Source organism: Gordionus sp. m RMFG-2023, chromosome 4 (genome assembly GCF_954871325.1).
Source record: "Gordionus sp. m RMFG-2023 chromosome 4, tfGorSpeb1-WG-v2, whole genome shotgun sequence".
Lineage (NCBI taxonomy): Eukaryota > Metazoa > Nematomorpha > Gordioida > Chordodea > Parachordodidae > Gordionus > Gordionus sp. m RMFG-2023.
This window is the reverse complement of record NC_088778.1, coordinates 4,759,436-4,785,124: the sequence shown is the minus strand read 5'-3', so window position 1 is coordinate 4,785,124 and position 25,689 is coordinate 4,759,436. Positions and strand designations below refer to the sequence as shown.

The window sequence follows — 25,689 nt, the reverse complement described above, 5'->3', positions numbered from 1 at the left end:
TTGAATGAATTCCCTGTACTGTATATAAATTGATGGCAATTAATCAATAAGAAATAAATATAGTAAAAATCTAATCATCCATGAAATATTCAATAACCATATCTTATTAAATGTTAGATTAGCTCAATGACACTGTACAATAAAAATTAATGAAATAATCCACCTCTGTTTTATATTTTATTAGTTAATTTCACTAATTTTATTTACGTGATACGTGATAAAAGCGTTTTCGCCCTCTGGCTGTGGATACAACAGAGCTACGCTAGGTTTTCCTCAAAAAACCATCAAACTGGATAGTTAATTAAGGGGAGAAAAAATGAGGAGCCCTTCACACGTTTGTGGGCAAGCCGCACGTACTTGTACGCGCAACAGTCCGAGAACTGTTGCTTAAACGTCTATAGGCTCATAAACAAAAAAAAATGGGCAAAACAAAAGCCTATACCCATGAACTGTCAAAATAATTTAATTACTTTAAGGGTGGGTGGTGGCTAATTTTAAGTTTAACATCTAATGTAAGCCTTGATAGTTACTAACAATAATTGAGAATGTTTTCATATCAATTGAGATTAGAATTTATTCATGAAAATAAGGAAAAGCTAAATGGGTTTACCGCAAATTGTTTAAATAAGTGAAAATTCCAGTGAATAGGCAAAAACTAGTCAGTAATTGGTTTATGACTATCCAGCAACGAACACCACACAACAACGGTTTTTTCTCCTTTTTTCAGAGAAACAAAATACTCTATGGAGTGATAGATAGATTATATAGCGAAAAAGGTCTTTGATAATGATAAAGATATGAGAGAAAGGAAACTATGACGCAGAAATAGGAACCAGCTCCGTAAGTTTTAGGAAATGGAAAAGTAATTGTTGGCCAGGATTAACAAAAGGCCATATGGCTTGATTGTTATATGATAGTCTATCACTCGCGGAAAGACTCTACCCACAAAACATATTTACAAACCTCGCCACCCCCCTGTCGACTGGCTGGTTTCTCCATAAATGAAATAACAAGTGGAGAAAGACTAAGAAAAAAAACACTAAGAAAAAGCAAAGCTCCGGGGCTAGATAATATCACAGCAGTAAAACCAAAAAATAGCACCTATAACAATATCGCTACCTATTTGCCCTCATTTAATAAAATATGGGAGAGCGGAACTACTGCAGTGGTATGGATCAAATCCTACCTAAGTAACTGCCCAAAAAAACTAAGACTAGAGAAATTAAAGGGTTATTGAGCTATAGCCATCACATCCTATAGCATGGGAAATTTTTTTTTGGTTCACACAAAAACCACAAGCATATCACCCACACCGAAAACTTCCCCCCAAAAAATACATAAGTATATACAGGCCAAGAAAAGAAAATACTGGAGCCAAAAATTAATTTAGAAAAATAATCATGCAGAAAAACTAAGTACAAACCCCCTTCTGCTTTACATTTGTAAATTATAACAGAGCTATTGATAATGTTAATGTTAACCATGCAGCTTTGTCAGAAAAGGGAAGACCCCAACATCTTCCAGATCCAGAAAACCACTAATACATGTTGTGCTTCGAAATCAATGACGAAGAAAATCCCCTACCTCCAAGGTAAAAAGGAGTAAAACAAGGCTAAACTCTTGACACTCCTAAATAAATAAAGATCATAAAAATAAAAACAAGAAGAAACACTGGCAACGACCAATGTATTATATGTAGACTTCAATTAAGATGTAATGTTTTGAAAAAGTTAAAGACGTTAGATCTAGTTAACTAGCGATAATAAAAGAAAAAAGTTTTTTTTTTTTCCTTTTCAAAAACTTATAGTTAGAAACAGGGTAAATGTAGTCACAATGTATTTAAGAAATGTACTAAATAATGGAAGTAGTTGCAAAAGAAGGAGAGAAATTAGAATACAAAGACGAGTGGAAACTTTTAAATGTATACAAAAGTATGAAAGATAAGAGAGAAATCGGTAATTTCTAGACTGAGGACACATCCACTTTTCCTATATTAGTCTATGGAGGGGGCGGACATGTAGAGAGACCAAAGAAACTAGGGAAGAGAAAAATAAATAAATAAATTAAAATAAAATAAAAGAAACAGATGACTATAAACAAATAAATGTCTCATAAACAAAAGAGGATACCCTCTACCCCAGAAGCATTACAAACTCAAAAACTATGGAAAAATTACAAAAACATACCCAAAAACTAAGTTAGAAAGAGCCAAAGAAAAATTTTAGCCCACATAGGAAACGCAAATCACAAACTACTCAAAAATGTCATTAATATATCTTAACCCATATAATGGGAATGCATAGAAGTACAACGTATATGTAATTAAAAATATGGGACGGACTGATTTAAATTAGTCCATTAAGTCAATAGGATAAATAAAAGCTAAAGTCAGTGAAGTAAGTAATTCACAGAAAAGGTGAAAGACAAAATCATGAGGTAAAATTGAGAGATGAAGAAATTAAATAACCTGAAAAAACAGAAGAAAAAAAAATGAGAGGTTTAGGTAGTTCGATTTAATTTTTAGTAATTTTTTTCTATATTTTTTGTTTTTATTTAGCCTTAGGAACTGCTTCAAATTTAAGTTTAGATCCATTATGTCCTTCAAGGCTTAATTTGATATAAATTATGATAATCATAATATTACTAAAATATGTGTGTATTTAGTTAATAAAAATTCTATAAATAATGTGAAATATTAAAATACTAAATATTTTATAGATTAAATAATAACCATTCCATTCTGATTAATTTACTGCCCAAAAAATCATAACTTAAAATAAATATTATAAATAAATTTGTGATATAACCTAAATGCCTTCAGGTAGTTAGACCCATTATCAGTAACCATCTTGCAAACTTTATTATGAATCCTAAAAGACTTGTGGATGTCAATAATTTTATTTGCAAGTACGTCATATGTCTGGCATCCTATAATCCTTTAAGGGCTAAGGCTACAGATCTTCTTTTTAAAGTCCTAGGGTCTAACCAATGGCCTGTGATTCCCAAATAAGCTCTAAAAATATTTAATCAAATCAATTTATAAATATAAAAAAGCCTTCTGTTATGTGTCCAACTATCTGCCGTGGTACATACATAAGATATATCTGATAACTCTACTATTAGAGCATCTTTCATCACTTTGAAGTTGTCGGCTATTTTATTCATAAGTGTCTGGCGACATAAAATTGTTGTGCCAGGGGATAAAGTTTTAATCATCATAGTAAATGATGGATTATCAACCAAGGACAATGGCTGAACTGTGTCAATAATAAAATCCAATTACTTTATCAGCCAATTTTTGTGAAATTGGCATGTTTATTATCAATTAATTTGGTTTGGATAGTATTTGTCTTTTTGAATGAAGATTCTCCTATACCAAAATTTTTTATATGTTTCTCTATTTCCTTATAGCAATTGGCGTGAACAGTCTAATAAAATAAATAATATTATAATGTAAAAATAACAATTTACCTTTAGGTGTTTCTTCAGGTTATAGCTACTCAATTGATTTGATGATATATTTTTCTTACATTTTAAGCACAGGAATTTGAATCCAGATTTTGTTTTAATATTTATTTTAAAAAATTTATCAAATCTAGGGAATGGGAAATCGTTATTAGAGTTATTAAGTACATTTTCTTCCATTGAATCTTCCATGTCCGAATCACTTTCAAGGATTTGGATATCCATGGGCGATGCCATTTTAGATTATTAACACAGATTGAAAATATAAATTAAAAATTGAAAATATATTTAAATTTCAAAATTAAATAATAAATTATACGAATTATAATTAATTATGATATTATATTTAAATTTTCATGTTTATACTTACATTCATTATAAAAAAAAGTAGCGCGCTAAAAAATTAAATAATTTAAAAAAAAGTAGCGGTTATTAGCTATAGCTACCATAAAAGATAGCGCGCTAAGTAGCGTGCTACTTTAACAATTCTGCCCTCCACACGTTTGTGGGCAAGCCACACGTACTTGTAGGCACAACATTTCGAAAAAAGTTGCTTAAACCCCTATAGGCTTTAATTTAAAAGGAGTGGGACAAAGAAAAAGCCTATACCCGAGAACTACAGTATAATTTAATTACTTTAAAGGTGGGTGATGGCTGATTTTAAGCTTAATTTCTTTAGTGTAAATTATAATTACTATCAATGTCGAGATATAATGTTCATAGAATCTGTAAATAAATATGATTAAAATAAAATAATATTTAACGTTCTATCACTTCAAATTTTCCACCGGGTGAAACCGCACCTCGGGTTATCCATATTAGTGTTGTTAAATGGCTCGATTTGAGCCGATTTTTAAAAACGGCTAACTCAATAATTTATCCAGAAAAATATTATGCAAGCCTAGAGATTTTGCTCATAGATGGCACATAGTATTGAACATCTATTGGCGAAATCTCGGCAATTAGGCAATATTTTCCTGGCTATAATTTTGAGTTAGCCGTTTTTAAAAATCGGCTAAAATCGAGCCATTTAACAACACTAATCCATATTAGAGACCTTCATGGGCCTAGATTTTAGGACCAAGCCCAGCCCAGGCCCATCGTAAAAAAAAATTTTAAGCCCAGGCCCGTGCCGGCCCGTTTTTAATATTTAAAAAAATTCCCAAGCCCGGCCCAAGCCCGCTATAATATTTAAAAAATTTCCCAAGCCCGGCCCAAGCCCATAAAATTATTTTATGTATACTTAACTTATGCTGAAGTAATACTAATAGAAATATAATTATTTATTTAGTAATAATATATATATAATATTAATAAATGATATAAACAAAATTTTAATTTATATTTTCAAATTATCATTTAAAAATAATATATTATCTATAATTTCGTTATTTAAATTTGTTCTTCTTTCTACAATAACCCTTCCAATATACTGAAATTCCGTTAACAGGAAACATTAGATGCTGGAATTGCATGAATTTTTTTGGCTAATCTTGCCAATTTTGGTTAGATTTTTTCATGCTTCCTCCAATCTAGGATGCAGTCATCATAGTTGATATTCTCTTCATTTAGCTGAATATCCATATATAAATTAATTTCATCAGCATCCGTCTCATTATGAAGTATTGTATCATCCTCCCATGAAGACATATCCAATAATGAGGATGAAGCTAAAAATATTATATAGCTAAAAAGATTTATAAAGAATAAATTACTGGTAGCTCTAGTGATCCTCGAAGTTTGGCCATCTTTGGGAACATTTTTGGGAATATTCCCTGATTTTCGCTTTTTCTTTTTTCGATGTTTCGTGCCCAGGCCGTTGTGTTAAGTTAAGTAAAATTATACCAATTTCCGATTTAAAAAAATATATACTCTCCCAAGGTGTATAGGAAATTTGATAAATAACACTAATAAAATCAGAATGATTTGTTATATTTGTCCTAATAAATATCCTTAAAATAAGCTAAATTTGAATTTAAAAATTTAGGCCTAAGCCCGGCCCAAGCCCTATTGCAAAAATTTCCAACGAACTCAAGCCCGGCCCATGAAGGTCTCTAATCCATATCCATTTTTGATCCATTATATAAAAAATTAAATTAAAAATGAATGACATATTAAAAAAATTAATTTTATAATGAATAAAATAAAATTTTACAAAAAAATATTAAATTATGTCCTCAGGTTTCAAAAAAGACATAACAAATAAAGATAATAAATAATTCTTATTATGAAATAAATAACATAATATATAGAATGTATATGAATCAAATAGAAAAACGTGCATTATAGGGTTAATAGCATCAATGAAAAGTATTCTGGGTATTGGGAATGAATTATTATTGGGACCTAATCCCAAACTCAAGTATTTTATATATTTTTCTTATTTATTTTCAAATATTTTTATACCTCTTAATACTAACCATAATTATTAATTTTTATTTTCTTATTTTAGTTACGTTTTAACCTACAAAACCTCACAAGATCATCTTGAACTATTTTTTAGTTGTTTACGCAGCAGAGGAGGTTTTAACAATAATCCTTCTGCTTATCAATTACGATCGGACATAAGAGATGTCTTGATAGCAAAACTGGAAGTGATAACAACAGGTAATTGTATTCCAATCGATAATACTAATCTAATTTGTGCAGATTTTTAGAAAAATGCTGACAATAACAACCATATTAATCTTTATGAAAATTCGTTAACATTTGTTCCTAATATTCAGACGTTATCACTCTACCTTGAAAATGTATCAACCTATATAGCAGGGTATATAATAGGCAAATTAATATCTGAAAAAAAAGTAACATGTTATACCAGCATAACAGCTATGATGGATAATCAAAATCATAAAAATAGTGATGCTTATAATTTGATAAAAATAAAAAACAATCAGGGGTTAATAATTCTTTCTAAGATTGTTTCAATATTATGCCAAATTTCTGAAAGTGCATTCCGTATTTTTGAAAAATCATTGCTAATAAAAAAAAAAGATTATTTTCAAAAGGATTGTATCATTTATTCTTTCTAAAGTACATCAAACTAATATTTTTGATGAACTTATTGATCATATGCTTAATCAAGAAGCACTATTCTCCCATTATTAAATTCTAATTACATTAATAATTGAACGTTATTTGCACATTCAATTTCATCATTATGGTAATAATCAAAATAGAAAATCGAATATCAATATTCGTCAGAAATTGACCAAAACAATTTTATTTAATGGCCAATGAATAAATTGTATAGTGTGTCTGAATTAAGATTCCTTTTTTTAAATTTAATATAGTTGATTTATATCATGATCATATATTTTTAAATGTTGATATTATATTTTGTTAAGAAAATTTATTATCTTATAAATTTTCTGTAACTTTAATTTTATAATAAAAATTATTTCATTCTTACACATTTTTAATTAGGTTATGCTTATGATTTTGTAAGAAATACATATGAGAAATGTTAAATAAAATAAATACTGATACAAACACATAATAATAAAAGCCATATTAGAAAATGAAACCAATTTTAAAAAATAAAATATTACAAACAAGGAATGATAAAAACAAGGGAATGACTAAAATACGCGTCCCCGAAAACTACGCGTCCCTACGCGTCCCCGGTCAAAACGATTTATTTTTATTAATATTAATAGGAAATCTTATTAAGCTTTATAAGATGAGTTAGAAAATGTTTTTTTTAATTTAAAAAAAATACGGTAACTATATAAAATTTACAAAAATTTATTTTTTTAAAAAATAAACTACGCGTCCCTACGCGTCCCCGGTCAAAATACAGTTTTTTTTAAAAAATCAAAACGGATTAATATTTAGCTTATTAAAAGAATACAGAATATGTAAATATTATATTTTAAACTATTTTATAACTTAGTGATTTTTTCAAAAAACACTTTTTTTTTCAAAAACACTACGCGTCCCCGGTCAAAAAACCTTTTTTTTAAAAAAATAATAGCAGATTCATGTTTAACTTTTTAAGGAGATTCAGAAAATGGTATTAATATAAAAAAAAATTAAAAAAAAATTTTTTCCAAAAAAATTTTTTTTTGGCTAAACTACGCGTCCCTACGCGTCCCCGGTCAAAATACAGTTTTTTTAAAAAAATCAAAACGGATTCATATTTAGCTCATTAAAAGAATACAGAATATGTAAATATTATATATTAAACTATTTTATAACTTAGTGATTTTTTCAAAAAACACTTTTTTTTTTCAAAAACACTACGCGTCCCCGGTCAAAAAACCTTTTTTTAAAAAAAATAAAAGCAGATTCATGTTTAGCTTTTCAAGGAGATTCAGAAAATTTAATTAATAAAAAAAATTTAAAAAAAAAATTTTTCGAAAAATTTTTTTTTTGGCTAAACTACGCGTCCCTACGCGTCCCCGGTCAAAATACAGTTTTTTTAAAAAAATCAAAACGGATTCATATTTAGCTCATTAAAAGAATACAGAATATGTAAATATTATATATTAAACTATTTTATAACTTAGTGATTTTTTCAAAAAATACTTTTTTTTTCAAAAACACTACGCGTCCCCGGTCAAAAAACCTTTTTTTTAAAAAAATAAAAGCAGATTCATGTTTAGCTTTTCAAGGAGATTCAGAAAATGGTATTAATAAAAAAAATTTAAAAAAAAAAATTTTCGAAAAATTTTTTTTTTGGCTAAACTACGCGTCCCCGGCCAAAATACTATTTTTTTAAAAAAATCAAAACGGATTCATATATAGCTCATTGAAAGAATACAGAATATGTAAATATTATATTTTAAACTATTTTATAACTTAGTGATTTTTTCAAAAAACACTTTTTTCGAAAACACTACGCGTCCCCGGTCAAAAAACTGTTTTTTTAAAAAAATAAAAGCAGATTCATGTTTAGCTTTTTAAGGAGATTCAGAAAATGGTATTAATAAAAAAAAATTTTTTAAATTTTTTTTTGGCTAAACTTCGCGTCCCTACGCGTCCCCGGTCAAAATACAGTTTTTTTTAAAAAATCAAAACAAATTCATATTTAGCTCATTAAAAGAATACAGAATATGTAAATATTATATATTAAACTATTTTATAACTTAGTGATTTTTTCAAAAAACACTTTTTTTTTCAAAAACACTACGCGTCCCCGGTCAAAAAACCTTTTTTTTAAAAAAATAAAAGCAGATTCATGTTTAGCTTTTCAAGGAGATTCAGAAAATGGTATTAATAAAAAAAATTTAAAAAAAAAAATTTTTCGAAAAATTTTTTTTTTGGCTAAACTACGCGTCCCCGGCCAAAATACAGTTTTTTTAAAAAAATCAAAACGGATTCATATTTAGCTCATTGAAAGAATACAGAATATGTAAATATTATATTTTAAACTATTTTATAACTTAGTGATTTTTTCAAAAAACACTTTTTTTTCAAAAATACTACGCGTCCCCGGTCAAAAAACCTTTTTTTAAAAAAAATAAAAGCAGATTCATGTTTAGCTTTTCAAGGAGATTCAGAATAATTTTGGTAGTTGAGAATTCAAATAAAATATTTAAAAAAGCCAATGTCTAGCCCATATTTAAAATTAAAAAATTTTCAAGGATATCTATTTTAAATTTTACCCAAGTTGATTTCTATCATAAATGTAAATTATGATATTTCTAATACCCTTACATTGCAACATTTTTACCTCTTTTTCTCCTAAATATTAATATTTTTATGAAATATATTAATAAAGCATATTTAGTATCGTATACACCTAACTAATTAGTAATTACCCATCAACCTCGTCATTCTGATTAAATTAAATTAATTTTATAAAAAAAAATTTTAATATATATATATACAAATATATCAAAATATAAAATTGACGGGGGGGCTCAATGGTTAGAACGTATGCCTTCCGAACGATAAGTTGCTGTTGCTAGTTCGAATCCCGTGTTGCCATAAAAAATTTAAAAAAAAAATTTTTAACATTAGCGTGATAATAATAGCTCCATTAAGATGATAGGAAAGTTGATAGAAAAAAAAATTTTAACATTAGGAGATAGGAAAGTGAAATTAACGTTAAGAAGATAGGTAAGTTGATAGAAAAAAAATTAACATTACCAAGATACGAAAACGTTCATTTCTTGATTACATTTATAGATAGATAGATATATATCATATTAAATCAATGTGTTAAAAAGCTAAAAAATCAAACAAAGTTGAGTGTTCTAAATCTGATTGATGAATTAGAAAATATTATAATTATAATTTATTTTTCATTTATGTTAGTAATAAGTTTTTTAAAATAACTTTCTAATCTTACATTAATAGTTAAAATTTATCATTTTATATGTTTTGTATATGGGAGACTGGGATTAGGACCCCGGGCTTGGCAAACCACTTAATCTCATTTCAAAATTAAATATCCTAATATAGTTTTTATTAGTTTACATCTATAGACAAAAAATCTTTTGAAATATTTAATTTATTAAAGATTTTATTTAAGAAATAAAATTTTGATGAAATTTTCAAAAAATTTTTACATGACAAAATTTTAATTTTTATTAAAATATATAATCATTTATATCTAAATTAAATTTTATAGTTAATTTTAAACACTCTTCTATAATTTGGAAAAGTTCAATGTGTATTTATTATATCTAGATAATATTTCAATCATAATTTGTCAATAATAAAATACCATTTATATTACATATTATTATATACAATCGTAATAGGTAAAAAAATGTAAATATTCGTTTGTTGTAAAATAATGTGGGTGTTTCAATCACGGTAGTCTTTATAGAATGTTGTTTCCGACGTATCACGATTTAGTTTTCCAATTTCAATCATTGACCAAACTATAATATGATGTTGTTTTCATCTTCGATATCTATTTATAGTTTATATAATAATATAATATATTTATTTTTATATGCCTTTTTACCTTCAATAATTATAGATTTCAAATTATAGGACTTTAATAATTGGTAATATTTAAACTTAAAAATAACTAATGATTTTCATTTTTGTTGAACAAAGGCTGTTATTTTATATAATCACATTTGTAACCACAAAGATATTTGTAAACATATTATGATGTTTACCATCTTATACATAATTGCCTCGGTTTTTAAAATTTATAGTCGAATGATACAATTAGTTTTCTATAAAATAATAAATACTTTATAATTTATCATAATCCATTGTTCCACCATTACAAAATATTTCTTAATCATAACCATTAAACAGTTGAAGAAGGGGGGGGGGAGCGAAGAAAATATGTTTTTAAATAATTTTTATTTTTTAGACCTAAATAAGTTGAAGGGGATTGATAAATTTTTATTTATGTAAAATCCATTGTTTTTTTTACCTATATATAACATATTATAAATTAATCAATTTATATAACTTTATTAAATTTTAAAAAAAAAATATTTCAAACATATAAAAAATTTATCAATTTATATAACTTTATTAAATTTTAAAAAAAAATTTTTTCAAGAATGACTTCTACTTTCCGTGTAGGCAACTATCTCATACGACTTCAAATCCGCATGATTGATGGCTCAGTGGAGTCAGACAACTGGCTAATAAATAAATATTCAAATTTAAAATATAAGACTAATCAACAAAAATTAATCCTTTATTTTATTTATATAGATTTAATACACCTTTGATTCCTAATTAGCTCTCCCAATGCAACATTAACACCCTGAGTTAAGTTCGGATTTGTAACAATAATATTTTATATATCATAAATAAAAATCCGCTAGATGGCGTAAATTATTAAAATTTTAGTTTTTTATTAAAAATAATATGAATTATAGGAGCATAATTCTTCGCTCTGAATTAATTTATTTGGTAGAAAATAATATAAACATAAAATGAAAAAAAATTTAAGATCCAATCATTATTTTTGGAGTTATGATGTGAATTCTCAGTTTAGTCAATTTTTTAGATTTTTGGGAATTAAAAAATATTTTATTTTTTTTGACTCATTTGGTGTAAACTAACTTATAAATTTAAAGTTTCCATCTATATTTTTGGAGTTATGATGTGGATTCTTAATTTAGTCAATTTTTTAATTTTTTTTTAAAATTTTTGGTTAAAAAATGAATTACATTTTCTTTAATGTGTTTAGTACAAAAGATGGGTTGAATTAAAATTTCTACGCAAGGCCGATACCATCCCCAATTCTCCGTCACTCCCAAAAATTAAATTATTTAAGGTTATACGATTTTTTTTAAAAATTGATTCAAGGTGAGAGAAAAAATTATTAAATGTTTGATAATCCGAATTACCGTGTAAAAATATAGGTCCTAAGGAAATTGGATGATCGTGTAAACGGTGAGTTTTTATACATTTATGTTTAAAAACGATGCATGTTACAAACAATTCTCCTAAATTATAAGTTTTATCTATACTTATAATGCTAGGATTATTATTTGAGCAGATATATTTAATGTTATCTATCATGAGGGGAGTATATAAAATAAGAGATATTACTTTATCGGGGCTGATATCAACCTTTTGTACCAATGGGTATTTATAAATGTTTTTAAAATATCAAGAGCTTGATCAGCAAAATTAGACAAGTATCCTGATTCATTTTTGCTTAAAAGATTATATTTAATATTAGCTATTCGTTTTACATTTTGAAGTCCTATTATATCACGATCATCAATTAGTAATTCTTGGTAGATATTACTAGGTGTTTGGTACTTTACTTTATTAGCAATTGTTTTGTAAACGCAATGCGGTGTGCGTAAATATATAGATTGAGATATTTTCTTATTGCCATGAGCTATTTTACCAGGATACTCACCTAAATATTCGGCAATAAAAATATCGTGTAATTGGTTAACTGATGATGACATATTAACCAAATAAGAAATACTTCTCTTATATTTTTCACAATTTCTTAACTCACTATAGTAACGATGAAGAATTACCATATCGTCAATATTTGGCTGAGGCTCAGGTAATTCTAAATTTTTATTATTTTTAATATTTTTAATTTGTTTTTTTTTTAAAAATAAATTATTTTTATGAATATATGGGCCAAAAAAATCAAAATTTTTGAAATAGTATATTGAATGATTCGATCCTATTGGCTTTCCAGTCCAGGCTCCGCAATCATCCTCAAAGACTGATTTTTCGTCAACATTTTTTAATATATTAATTTGATTATTAATTACAAAAACTTTATTATTTTTTATCCCAGTAGGTATTAAATTCAATACTTTTATAGGATGCAAGAATAAAGACATTAATTCATCAGTAGTTAAATATTTACCAAAATTATTAAAACCTTCCCTTGCCATAGAACCTTCTTGAATAGTGGTAGCTTTAATGGTCTAACGCTATTTTAGACGGATAAAGTGCTATAGATGTCGAAGGCTGATTGGACGGAGAAAGTGGTATATATAAATATTCGTCAGAATTTTTAGATTGGGATTCGATTGGATTCTTTAACTCTTCATATACAAAATTAGTAGGTGAAAATACACTAGACGGAGAAGATGTTCTAGAAAGAAAAAATACTCTAGGTGGAGAAGGTGTTCCAGAAAGAATAATTACTCTAGATGGCGAAGATTTTCTAGAAAAAGAAATTACTCTAGATGGAGAAGGTCTTCCAGAAAGAGGAAATTCTCTAGAGGGAGAAGGTGTTCTAGACAGAGAAATTGCTCTAGAGGGAGAGGGTGTTCTAGAAAGAGAAATTACTCTAGATGGCGAAGATTTTCTAGAAAAAGGAATTACTCTAGATGGAGAAGGTGTTCCAGAAAGAGAAATTACTTTAGATGGAGAGGGTGTTCTAGAAAGAGAGATTCTCTAGAGGGAGAAGGTGTTCTAGACAGAGGAATTGCTCTAGAGGGAGAAGGTGTTCTAGAAAAACGAAATGCTCTAGAGGGAGATTTTTTTTTATTTTCCAGTTTATAAATATGATCTGAAGGTGGAGAATGTGAAAGTGTTAAAGAATGAGGTGTTCTAGAAGAAGATAGATTTATAGATTTTACTTTCCAAATCTATATATTCAAATTTGGATGATGATGTTTTCTTTTGTAAATAACAAAAATGATTTGGAAAAAAGGCTGCTAAATTCTTAGGGTATATCATGCATGGCCACATGATATTAATATCAGTCATCGAAGATGGTTTAACATCATGTCCTTTTATAAATTTGGTGTATGGACTATATCCTATCCCAACACCTGGGGGGCAATAAGACATGAAAGGTAGTCTTAAAGCTGCACTCGTTGCATAAAGATGCAAGAGATGGGAAAATCCATTTATATTTAAAACATCACGCAAAATTTTTGCATGATTGCCAGATACAATTTGCTTTTCAATTATAGTTTTATTATTATTATAAAATTTTGAATTTATATCATAAATTTTTTTATTTATTATGATTTCATTGGCTGTTAGAAGATGAATATATAAATGTTCATCTTCGTGTCCATAAAGAGCTAAAGACATTGAGCGATAGAAACAGTTACCATCGCCAATGGCTAATCTCGGGGAGTAATTATTTAAAATTTGGGGTTGAAAAGCTTTTATTATTTTAGATGAAATAATGTCTTCTATTTATCGGAAACTTTATAATGAATTTCTAAAAATCTAAGCTCATATGCGTTTTTGATATTGATATTCTTAATTAGTCTAGGTAAAGTATCATCAATTAAATAACACAATGAACATATATAATTATTATTAGAATCTGACCAATCTTTCATCATCTTTGAAGATAATTTAGGGATCATTTAGCATGAATCCATGTTCGACAAAAATCACAAAAAATCCCAGATTCAGTCATTCCAACAATCACATTGCAAATATTACATAAATCTGACATTGATAATAACTAATAAAAATTGTGCAGAATTATAAATATATATATTTATTAAATTTAAATTGTTTAATTTTATTTTCTTAAGGCGATAAAGATGTTAGCTTGATATTTATAGTAGTGATCTGTGCAACTAGCCTAATTTTTCAAGCTAGGCCCGGCCCGAAATTTTTTTTAAAAGAGTTTTGCCGGCCTGACCCGAATTTATTTAAATATAGAAATTAAATTTTATAATTATACTCAAAATAATAGATATTATCTTATATGTCGTCTATTTCTACAAATAAAATATTTTTTTTTTACATAAATAATTCAGCATATTTTAAAAAATTCCAAGGCCCGACCTGGCCAAAATTTTAAAAAAAAATTAGGCCGTAAGACATCTTTAAATGATAAGTTGTAATATTATAGATTCTTAATTTTAAGTATGACATGTTCTATGGTTTAACTATCCCCTATATTAATTTAAATGTATTGATAAATTAATATAATAGTAAAAAAATTCTCAAATAAAATATTTAAAATTTTAAGAAGCAAAATTTAAAATTCGTAAAATTTCTCAATAAAATCCTAATTTTTAAATTTATATTAAAATAAAAAATATTAATTTGAAAATTTTATAAAGTCTACATATAATCTAATAAGGTTGTAATATTATAGATTCTTAATTTTAAGTATGACATGTTCTATGGTTTAACTATCCCCTATATTAATTTAAATGTATTGATAAATTAATAAAATAGGAAAAAAATTCCCAAATAAAATATTTAAAATTTTAAGAAGCAAAATTAAAAATTCGTAAAATTTCTCAATAAAATCCTAATTTTTAAATTTATATTAAAATATAAAAATATTAATTTGAAAATTTTATAAAGTCTACATACAATCTAATAAGGTTGTAATATTATAGATTCTTAATATTAAGTATGACATGTTTGGTTTAACTATCCCCTATATTAATTTAAATGTATCGATAAATTAATAAAATAGGAAAAAGATTCCCAAATAAAATATTTAAAATTTTAAGAAGCAAAATTAAAAATTCGTAATATTTTTCAATAAAATCCTAATTTTTAAATTTATATTAAAATATAAAAATATTAATTTGAAAATTTTATAAAGTCAACATATAATCTAATAAGGTTGTAATATTATAGATTCTTAATTTTAAGTATGACATGTTATTTGGTTTAACTATCCCCTATGTTAATTTAAATGTATTGATAAATTAATAAAATAGGAAAAAAATTCCCAAATAAAATATTTAAAATTTTAATAAGCAAAATTAAAAAAAATTCTCAAAATAAATTTAAATTAAAATATAATTTTTTTTTAAACTTTATGAAGAATATTTATAAGAATAAATAATTGCTAAGGTAGTAGCTATATATATAGTATCGTGATATACAAGTAAAAAAATAAATATTAAAATAATTAATTATAACAATATAAATTTTTCCCATATCTGTAAACAATATTTTTACCTTGATGAATAAAATATTATGTAAGTATACAATAATATTTCAAGTACCGTTTTATGTAATGTAATAATAATACTAATTTTATTATAAAATTGTTACCTTTATATAACTTGAAAATTTGAAACTAATAATAAAAAATAATTTTGTATGTTTTTAAGATATTTGAAGACTCACTTCCGTTTTTATATTTAATTTAATACAACTAGAATTATTTAAAAAATAGCCACAGGTGTGCAACATAATGTAAGTCGGAGTTTAATCTAAACTAAATTACAGTTAGACCGGAACCAATTGAACGACCCTTCATATACTAATTTTCCCATGATACAAAATAATAAAAAATAGTCCTTGATTAACACTATTGCAAGGTAAAAATTATAAAATGATAGGTTTTTCCAATATTTTTGAAATTGATTAATAGGGGAGACTGGGTTTAGGTAAACCCCGGGGCTTGGCAAACCACTTAATCTCATTTTAAAAATAAATACACCAGAAGGTTAAAATTTTATCCTAATATAGATTTTATTAGTTTACATCTATAGACAAAAAATCTTTTAAAATATATAATTATTAAAAATTTTATTTAAGAAATTAAATTTTATAGCAAAGTTTAAACACTCTTCTATAATTTGGGAAAGTTTTATGATTTTTTATTATATCTAGATATTATTTCAATCATAATTTGTCAATTTAGAGCTAGCGGGGTTTGCTAAACCATACAAGTCAATTATGGCAATTTGAGTCCAAAAAAATAAAATATTTTTAATACCCAAAAATTTAAAAAAAAATTAAAAAATTGACTAAACTGAGAATCCACATCATAACTCCAAAAATAATGATGGAAACTTAAAATTTTTTTCATTTTATGTTTAAATAAGTTAGTTTACACCAAATGAGTCAAAAAAATAAAATATTTTTAAAATCCCAAAATTAAAAAAAATTAAAAAATTGACTAAACTGAGAATCCACATTATAACTCCAAAAATAATGATGGAAATTTAAAAATTTTTTCATTTTATGTTCATATAAGTTAGTTTACACCAAATGAGTCAAAAAAATAAAATACTTTTAAAATCCCAAAAATTTTTAAAAAAATTAAAAAATTGATTAAACTGAGAATCCACATCATAACTCGAAAAATAATGATGGAAACTTATAAATTTTTTAATTTTATGTTTATATAAGTTAGTCTACACCAAATGAGTCAAAAAATAAAATATTTTTAAAATCCCAAAATTTTTAAAAAAAATTAAAAAATTGACTAAACTGAGAATCCACATCATAACTCCAAAAATAATGATGGAAACTTAAAATTTTTTTCATTTTATGTTTATATAAGTTAGTTTACACTAAATGAGTCAAAAAAAAACTATTTTTAAAATCCCAAAAATTTAAAAAAAATTAAAAAATTGATTAAACTGAGAATCCACATCATAACTCCAAAAATAATGATGGCAACTTAAAATTTTTTTTATTTTATGTTTAAATAAATTAGTTTACACCAAATAAGTCAAAAAAAATAAAATATTTTTAAAATCCCAAAAATTTAAAAAAAAAATTAAAAAATTGACTAAACTGAGAATCCACAACATAACTCCAAAAATAATGATGGAAACTTAAAATTTTTTTCATTTTATGTTTAAATAAGTTATTACACCAAACGAGTCAAAAAAAATAAAATATTTTTAAAATGCCAAAAATTTAAAAAAAAATTAAAAAATTGACTAAACTGGGAATCCACATCATAATTCCAAAAATAATGATGGAAACTTAAAATTTTTTTTATTTTATGTTTAAATAAGTTAGTTTACACCAAATGAGTCAAAAAAAATAAAATATTTTTAAAATCCCAAAAATTTAAAAAAAAATTAAAAAATTGACTAAACATAGAATCCACATCATAACTCCAAAAATAATGATGGAAACTTAAAAATTTTTTCATTTTATGTTTAAATAAGTTATTACACCAAATGAGTCAAAAAAAAAATATTTTTAAAATCTTAAAAATTTAAAAATAAATTAAAAAATTGACTAAACTGGGAATCCACATCATAACTCCAAAAATAATGATGGAAATTTAAAATTTTTTTCATTTTATGTTTAAATAAGTTAGTTTACACCAAATGAGTCATAAAAATAAAATATTTTTAAAATCCCAAAAATTTAAAAAAAAATTAAAAAATTGACTAAACTGAGAATCACTTCATAACTCCAAAAATTATGATGGAAATTTAAAAATTTTTTCATTTTATGTTTAAACAAGTTAGTTTATGTTGTATATGCAAATTCGAATGTTAATTTGGAAAAGTGATTATTCATAAATAAATGGTAGACGAAGATAATATTTTTGGGGTAATTTGTCTATGTAAATAATCTTAAATTGAACATAATATTTTTCTATAAATTTTATATATATATTCAAATATGCAAATTTTATATATTTAATTCTTCGAAAATTGTTTAATTTTTTTTATATATATATATACATTGTTAATTCAAAAAAGTTCAGTTTTGGATATTTTGGATTCTTCGAAAATTATTTTATTATTTATTGACCGATGATTTTTTTGATTATTAATTTACAGACGATATTTTGATTATTATTTTGGATTTGATAGAAGTTGAATAAAGAGTAAAAGTAGTGAATTAGTATTAGAAATTATTAATAATTATATATTTATTTATTTATTATTAGTTCCATAGATATTCAGTCTCTCCCACTAGCCTCAGCAATAAATATCAATCCCATATTGGTACAGTGGTGCCTTACAGCGATTGATCCAGGCTTTAGAAGATCAAAAGTCAGTCTAATTATACATTGGAACAAGGTAAAAAAAAATAATAAAAAATATATATAAATTTTTGATAATTTCGGTTCTCTTATTGATGTTATATAAATTTTGGATCTTGGTATTGGTTTTATTCGTATGTTTATATTTATTTAATTGTTTAAGATTAGTTAAAATTATTTTAATCAAGTGGTTATTGAGTACACTTTAATGTATATTACGCAAATAAATTTATTAAGTTTAATACTTGAAAATATAAGTATAATTATATTTTTGGTGCTAATTTTAAGTTTCACGTTAGGTTTAATTATAGGAAGAAATACGACTTACGTTAAGATAGAGATTAAAGAGTTAGAAAATATTAAGAATATACTAAGAGAGGAAGATAAGAAAAGAAATATAAACAACTTCATACGAACGGATAATTACAGACAGATAATTTGCTATAGTTGTGGTCAGCCGGGCCACATGTCGCGCCAGTGTGAGATAACGAAGAATCTAAGATGCGCGAGGTGTGGCAAGAATGGCCATGTGGCTATAAGTTGCAGAGTAAATAATTCAATTGTAAGGTGCAATAATTGTGCCCAAGAAGGACACACACAATAAAATTGCAATAAATGACTAAGAGAGAAATATTTTAATTTTAATGATAAATTTTATAATGATAATAATTTTTCTAAGGTTGATAATTTTAATTCAGGTAAGAATATATATTTTAATTATAATGATAAATTTTGTAATGATAATAGTTTTTCTAAGGTTGATAATTTTAATTCAGGTAAGAATAAATATTTTAATTTTAATGATAAATTTTGTAATGATAATAGTTTTTCTAAGGTTGATAATTTTAATTCAGGTAAGAATAAATATTTTAATTATAATGATAAATTTGGTAATGATAATAATTTTTCTAATGTTGATAATTTTAGTTCAAGTAAGAATAAGTATTGTAATGTTAATGATAAATCCGGTGATGATAATGAGTGTTTTAATATTGATAATTATAATTTGAATAATGATAATAAAAGTATAAGTAAAGAGAGAAATATAAAGATAAAAAGTAGAGATTTTGAAATATATAGAATTAAAAAGGCAACTAGGGTAGACGTACTAAAGATGGAATTAGAGAATTTTTTAATGAAAAATAGATGCCCTAGAGTAAAGATAAACATGGAGGAAGCAGAAATTTGTTTTTTATTAGATACAGGAGCAGAAATTAGTTTAATAAGTATAAAAGATTTTATGAGATTTTGGCCAGAGAAAGAGTTTGTTACTAAAAAGATAAGAGCCAAACAATTGGATGGTAGCATGGTGAAAATTTTAGGGTATTATAGGGTAAGGTTACCAAGAGTTAATAAAAGTATAAATTTGTGGATAACGACGTTGAAGATTGAACCGATTTTAGGATGGGATGATATAAGAACGTTAGGTCCAGTTTATAATTGGTGGAAATTTTTCGATACTATCCCTGTAAGTAATGATGAAAATAGTGAAATGATAGATTTCGATAGATTTAAGTTACCTATTATAGAGGATAAACAAGAATTAGTTCTCGATAAACTTAGAAATCGAACACCAGAATTTTTGATTAAATATAGAAGCAACTTAGAAGAAAATAAGAAAACAAGAGATACAAAGACAATAGAGGTAAATTCAGTCGAAATTAAACAAGAAATTAATAATATGGTAGATCAGAATGTTGTTGAAGATATTTTTGACAAAGAAATAAAGATTATTTTGAATATGTATAATGAAGTCTTTAAAGAAGAATTAGGTACTCTGAAAAATTTTGAGGTAGATATACGATTAGAAGAAAATTATAGACCTAAGTTTTGCGGCATAAGAAGATTACCGTTTTCTTGGATAGAAGAGATAGATAAAGAATTAGATAAATGGTTAAAAGACGGAATAATAAAACCAATAGTGCATAGTGAATGGGCAACACCTTTAGTGCCCATAAGGAAACCAGATAACAGTTTAAGATTGTGTATAGACTATAGAGTAACAGTTAATAAGTGCGTAATAAATGAAAAGTATCCACTACCTAGAATAGAACAACTGCTAGCGAATTTAAGAGGAGACACCCTGTTTTCAAAGATTGATTTTTCGAATGCGTATTTGCAAATTAAGGTGAGTGAAAAGACAAGTAAGATACTAACGATTACAACTCATAGAGGTTTGTTTGCATTCTGTCGATTACCTTTTGGTTTGAAAATATCAGCGCCAATATTTCAAAGAACGATGACGGCGTTATTTCAAGGAATAAAAGGAATAATGTATTATTTAGATGATGTTTTGATATCTGGTAGAACAGAAGAAGAACACAATTCGAGATTAGTTAAAGTGTTAAATATTATAGTAGAAAATGGTTTAAAAGCTAATTTGAAGAAGTGCGTTTTTGGAGTAAAAGAAATAAAGTATTTAGGACATGTTATAAAGGGAAATGAGATTACGCCAATTGGAAAGAATATAGATAAGATCATGAATATGAGAGCCCCGAATAATAAAGCGGAGGTACAAGCGTTTTTAGGAGCAACAAATTATTATCATCGGTTTGTTCAAAATTTTGCAGAAATTGTTACACCGTTGTATGATTTATTAAAGAAAAATAAAAAATTTGAATGGGGAGAAGCACAGGAGAAAAGTTTCGAAAAGTTGAAAATAAAGATGGTAGAGAAGCCTATTTTAAGTTGTTTTAATGAGAAATTAAATATTATTTTAGCAGTAGATGCTTCTAATGAAGGTATAGGAGGAGTTTTGTTGCAGATGATAGATAATGTGGAGAAACCTGTTTTATTTTTATCGAGACGATTTAATAGCACTGAGAAAAATTACTCAACGATAGAAAGAGAGGCTCTAGCAGTGAAATTCGGGCTTACGAAATGTAAGGAATATCTGATAGGAAAAAGGTTTTTATTGTATACGGACCATAAACCGTTGGTAGATTTATTTAAAAAAGAGAATAAGGAACTTATGATTTCACCCAGGTTGCAAAAATGGCTAATTTTAGTTGGTAATTTCGATTTTGAAATAAAATTCAGAGAAGGTAAACAAAATTGCTTACCGGACATTTTATCAAGATTGATTAATAAAGACATTGAAGACAAAGAACCAGTAATCAATAGTTTAGAAGATATAGAAGAAGAAGAAAATGTAAATGGTAATATTATAAGAGCGGTGAGAATAGATACAAGCGAAAAACCTATAACATTTGATATAGTAGATAAGATATCCCAAAAAGATGAAGAATTAATAAGAATTAAAGCTTGTTTAAAAGGAGATATAGAATGGAAAAATGAAGATAAAGCGTTTAAAAAAGTTAAGAGTGAATTAAATATAGAAGACAATTGTTTATTGAGAGGATATAGATTAGTGATACCGAATAAATTAAGAAAGGAAACCTTAAATGTAATACATTCAGGTCATCAAGGCATAGAAAGAATGAAAAATAAAGCAAGAGAATATATGTGGTGGCCTAAGATGAATAAGGAAATAGAAGAGTTAACAAGGAGCTGTGAAACCTGTAACATGTGGGCTAATGTTCCAGCAAAGAATAAGGAAGATAAATGGCCAAAGACAGACATTCCATGCGAAAGAATACACGTAGATTTTTTAGAATATGAGAAGAAAAGATTTTTTATCATGGTAGATGCAGGTTCAAAATGGATAGATTGCCAGCAAGTTTCAGGTTTATCAACAAGAATAGCTTTAGACAAGATAAAGGATTTTGTAGGCAAATATGGTTTGATGAAGACGATAGTATCAGATGGAGGTCCAGCGTTTAAAGGTAGAGCATTTGATAAATTTTGTGATAGGTGGAATATTAGACATTTATTATCACCACCTTATTACCCAAGAAGCAATGGACAAGCTGAACGAATGGTAGCTTTAGTAAAGAGTTGGTTGAAAAAGGCAAAATATGGAGAAGGGCAATGGTGGTTATCATTGTTAGCATACAACAGTACGGAAACAGCAAAAGGAAAGTCACCAGCGGAAATATTTTTAGGAAGAAAGACGAGATCAGAATTAGATTTTTTAAAGGAAAAAGTGATAAGGAGAGAACAAGCAGAGAGTGAAAGATTTCCAGTAGGAAGTTTGGTGTGGGTATTGTTGTTTGATGGTCCTATTAAATGGGGGAAGGGGGTAATAAGCAAAAATATAGGAAAGAAAAAAGTAGAAGTAAAGATTGAAGGACAAGAAGGAACCTTTACAAGGCACCTGAAGCAAGTAAGGTGTAGAAGCTTAAGGCCTTAGAGAGAAATGAGAAATATACGAAGAATTAGAAAGGAATAAATTGATGATAGACATAGTAGGAGAATCATAATTTAGAAAGGAATAAATTGATGATAGACATAGTAGGAGAATCATAATATAGAAAGGAATAAATTGATGATAGACATAGTAGGAGAATCATAATTTGGAAAGGAATAACGTGATGATAGACGTAGTAGGAGAATCATACGTTGTAGGAAATAAAAGGGATGTTAGACTTAATTAGGAGAGTTATATTTTATAAAGAGTTAGAGAAGAAAGTCGAAGAATATATATATATATGTGTACAAAGTATTTGATTTAGATGGCCTCCTATGTTAGAGTGGGTAACAAAATAATGAAGATAGAGATCCGAGAGGTTGACGGTTCAGAAGAGTCCAACAGATGGGTAGAAGCCGCTAGGAACGAAGCAAAACAAAGATATGGAGATTGGCTACAAGAGACGCCAACGAGAGGGGTTCACAGGATAGCACCATATAACACAAGAAGGAGAGTGGAATGTTGGGCTTGTGGGGGAGGACACAAGTTACGATATTGTCCCAGTGTAGAGTTGACAGCGAACAATAATACGAATTTACCGATGCGAAATATGGTTGAATCAGAAAGGAAGGAGGTGTTGTATATGCAAATTCGAATGTTAATTTGGAAAAGTGATTATTCATAAATAAATGGTAGACGAAGATAATATTTTTGGGGTAATTTGTCTATGTAAATAATCTTAAATTGAACATAATATTTTTCTATAAATTTTATATATATATTCAAATATGCAAATTTTATATATTTAATTCTTCGAAAATTGTTTAATTTTTTTATATATATATATACATTGTTAATTCAAAAAAGTTCAGTTTTGGATATTTTGGATTCTTCGAAAATTATTTTATTATTTATTGACCGATGATTTTTTTGATTATTAATTTACAGACGATATTTTGATTATTATTTTGGATTTGATAGAAGTTGAATAAAGAGTAAAAGTAGTGAATTAGTATTAGAAATTATTAATAATTATATATTTATTTATTTATTATTAGTTCCATAGATATTCAGTCTCTCCCACTAGCCCCAGCAATAAATATCAATCCCATATTGGTACAGTTTACACCAAATGAGTCAAAAAAAATAAAATATTTTTAAAATCCCAAAAATTTTAAAAAAAATTAAAAAATTGACTAAACTGAGAATCAACATCATAACTCCAAAAATAATGATGGAAACTTAAAATTTTTTTTCATTTTATGTTTATATAAGTTAGTTTACACCAAATGAGTCAAAAAAATAAAATATTTTTAAAATAAAAAAATTGACTAAATTGAGAATCCACATCATAACTCCAAAAATAATGATGGAAACTTAAAAATTTTTTCATTTTATGTTTAAATAAGTTATTTTACACCAAATGAGTCAAAAAAAATAAAATATTTTTAAAATCCCAAAAATTTAAAAAAAATTAAAAAATTGACTAAACAGAATCCATCCACATCATAACTCCAAAAATAATGATGGAAATTTAAAAATTTTTTCATTTTATGTTTATATATGTTAGTTTACACCAAATGAGTAAAAAAAAATAAAATATTTAAAATCCCAAAAATCTTAAAAAAAAAAACTGACTAAACTGAGAATTCACATTATAACTCCAAAAATAATGATGGGATCTTAAAAATTTTTTCATTTTATGTTTATATAAGTTGGTACAAAATCAATTAATCCAGAGCGAAGAATTATACCCCTATAATTCATGTTATTTTTAATTAAAAACTAAAATTTTAATAAATTACGCCATCTAGCAGAATTTTATTTATGATATACTAAATATATTATGGGTGTTATATTTTCTATATAATAGGTCTGTTTTATACATATTATAAATTTATGGACTACAATATTTTTTCTATTCTAATTTATACATTTAGATAATTTTAATTTTGAATAGATTTGATTTTTACTTTAAAAACATTTTTATTCATTTAAAAATAATTGATAAGCAATAAAATAAAAATAAATTTTAACAGTCAATTCTCAGTTCACATGTCAATTATCAGTTTACCTGTTAATTCTCATTTACATTACACCGTGTAATGTAAATCTTACGAAACCGAAATGCCTTTAAGTTTGAAGTGCTTATTGGAATCTATTCTTCTTTTCACTAATGCAGTTGCGATATTAAATGAAAAAAGATTTTTAGCAAAAAGTGATAAAAATATAATTATTTTAATTTTATTTTTGTAAACATCAGTTGGATGGAATCATGATGCATCACAAACATTTAGTGATTCTCCTGGAATAAAGTCTCAATTGATAAATCTTATTAAATCTATTCAAATGGTAATGAGAGGTACATAAATCTTTCAAATATGTATATGCATTATTTATATAGTACCGCTAATATTTTTGAATATAGTTGTAATTATATTGGAATTGATATTGGGATAAACTATGTTATAAATATATATATATTTTTTAAATAAAAGTCTTATATATTTTTAAAATGTCTGCTTAATAATTTAGCTTTTTCTCTAATTTGGTCTCTTTGTTTAATAAGCTTGCATTCTAAAAGTATAGCTTCTTGTAAAATTTTATCCACTTGTTTTAAACAATAAGGTTCAAAAGATTCTGCTTCACTAAATTTATAAAAAAAAATTAAAATATAAATGATTTAATTCTAACATAAAATAATGTAATCGCTTCTTGATTATTTTCTCAAAGTCTTTTTCTATATCTTATGGTTAATATAATTAAACAGATGTTTTATTATAAAATAAACTTTTTATGTTTTACCTTTTAACTTTTCTTCAATATTCTGGCTGTCAGTATTAATATCATTTTCCTTAGCTAAAAAAGATAAAAA

The 25,689-nt window shown here is 25.9% G+C and overlaps 1 protein-coding gene and 1 long non-coding RNA gene across 4 annotated transcripts in view; both read left to right on the top strand.

The window, feature by feature from the left end:
• LOC135927756 (uncharacterized) overlaps positions 1 to 23,408 on the top strand; it is a 37,360-nt gene extending 13,952 nt beyond the window's left edge. For 2 of the 3 annotated variants that reach the window (XR_010572173.1, XR_010572171.1), the window contains 2 exons: positions 18,470 to 18,602; positions 23,128 to 23,408. This is a non-coding gene — a long non-coding RNA (uncharacterized LOC135927756). The remainder of the gene's footprint in view (positions 1 to 18,469; positions 18,603 to 23,127) is intronic. The other variant, XR_010572172.1, reaches the window with a different exon arrangement.
• Positions 23,409 to 24,889: 1,481 nt separating this feature from the next.
• Positions 24,890 to 25,325, top strand: LOC135928288 (immediate early response 3-interacting protein 1-like). The gene is made up of 3 exons (XM_065464707.1): positions 24,890 to 25,032; positions 25,078 to 25,176; positions 25,219 to 25,325. Exons 1-3 carry the CDS (start codon positions 24,942 to 24,944, stop codon positions 25,272 to 25,274), a joined length of 246 nt encoding a protein of 81 aa, XP_065320779.1. The 5' UTR covers positions 24,890 to 24,941; the 3' UTR covers positions 25,275 to 25,325.
• The last annotated feature ends 364 nt before the right edge of the window (positions 25,326 to 25,689 follow it).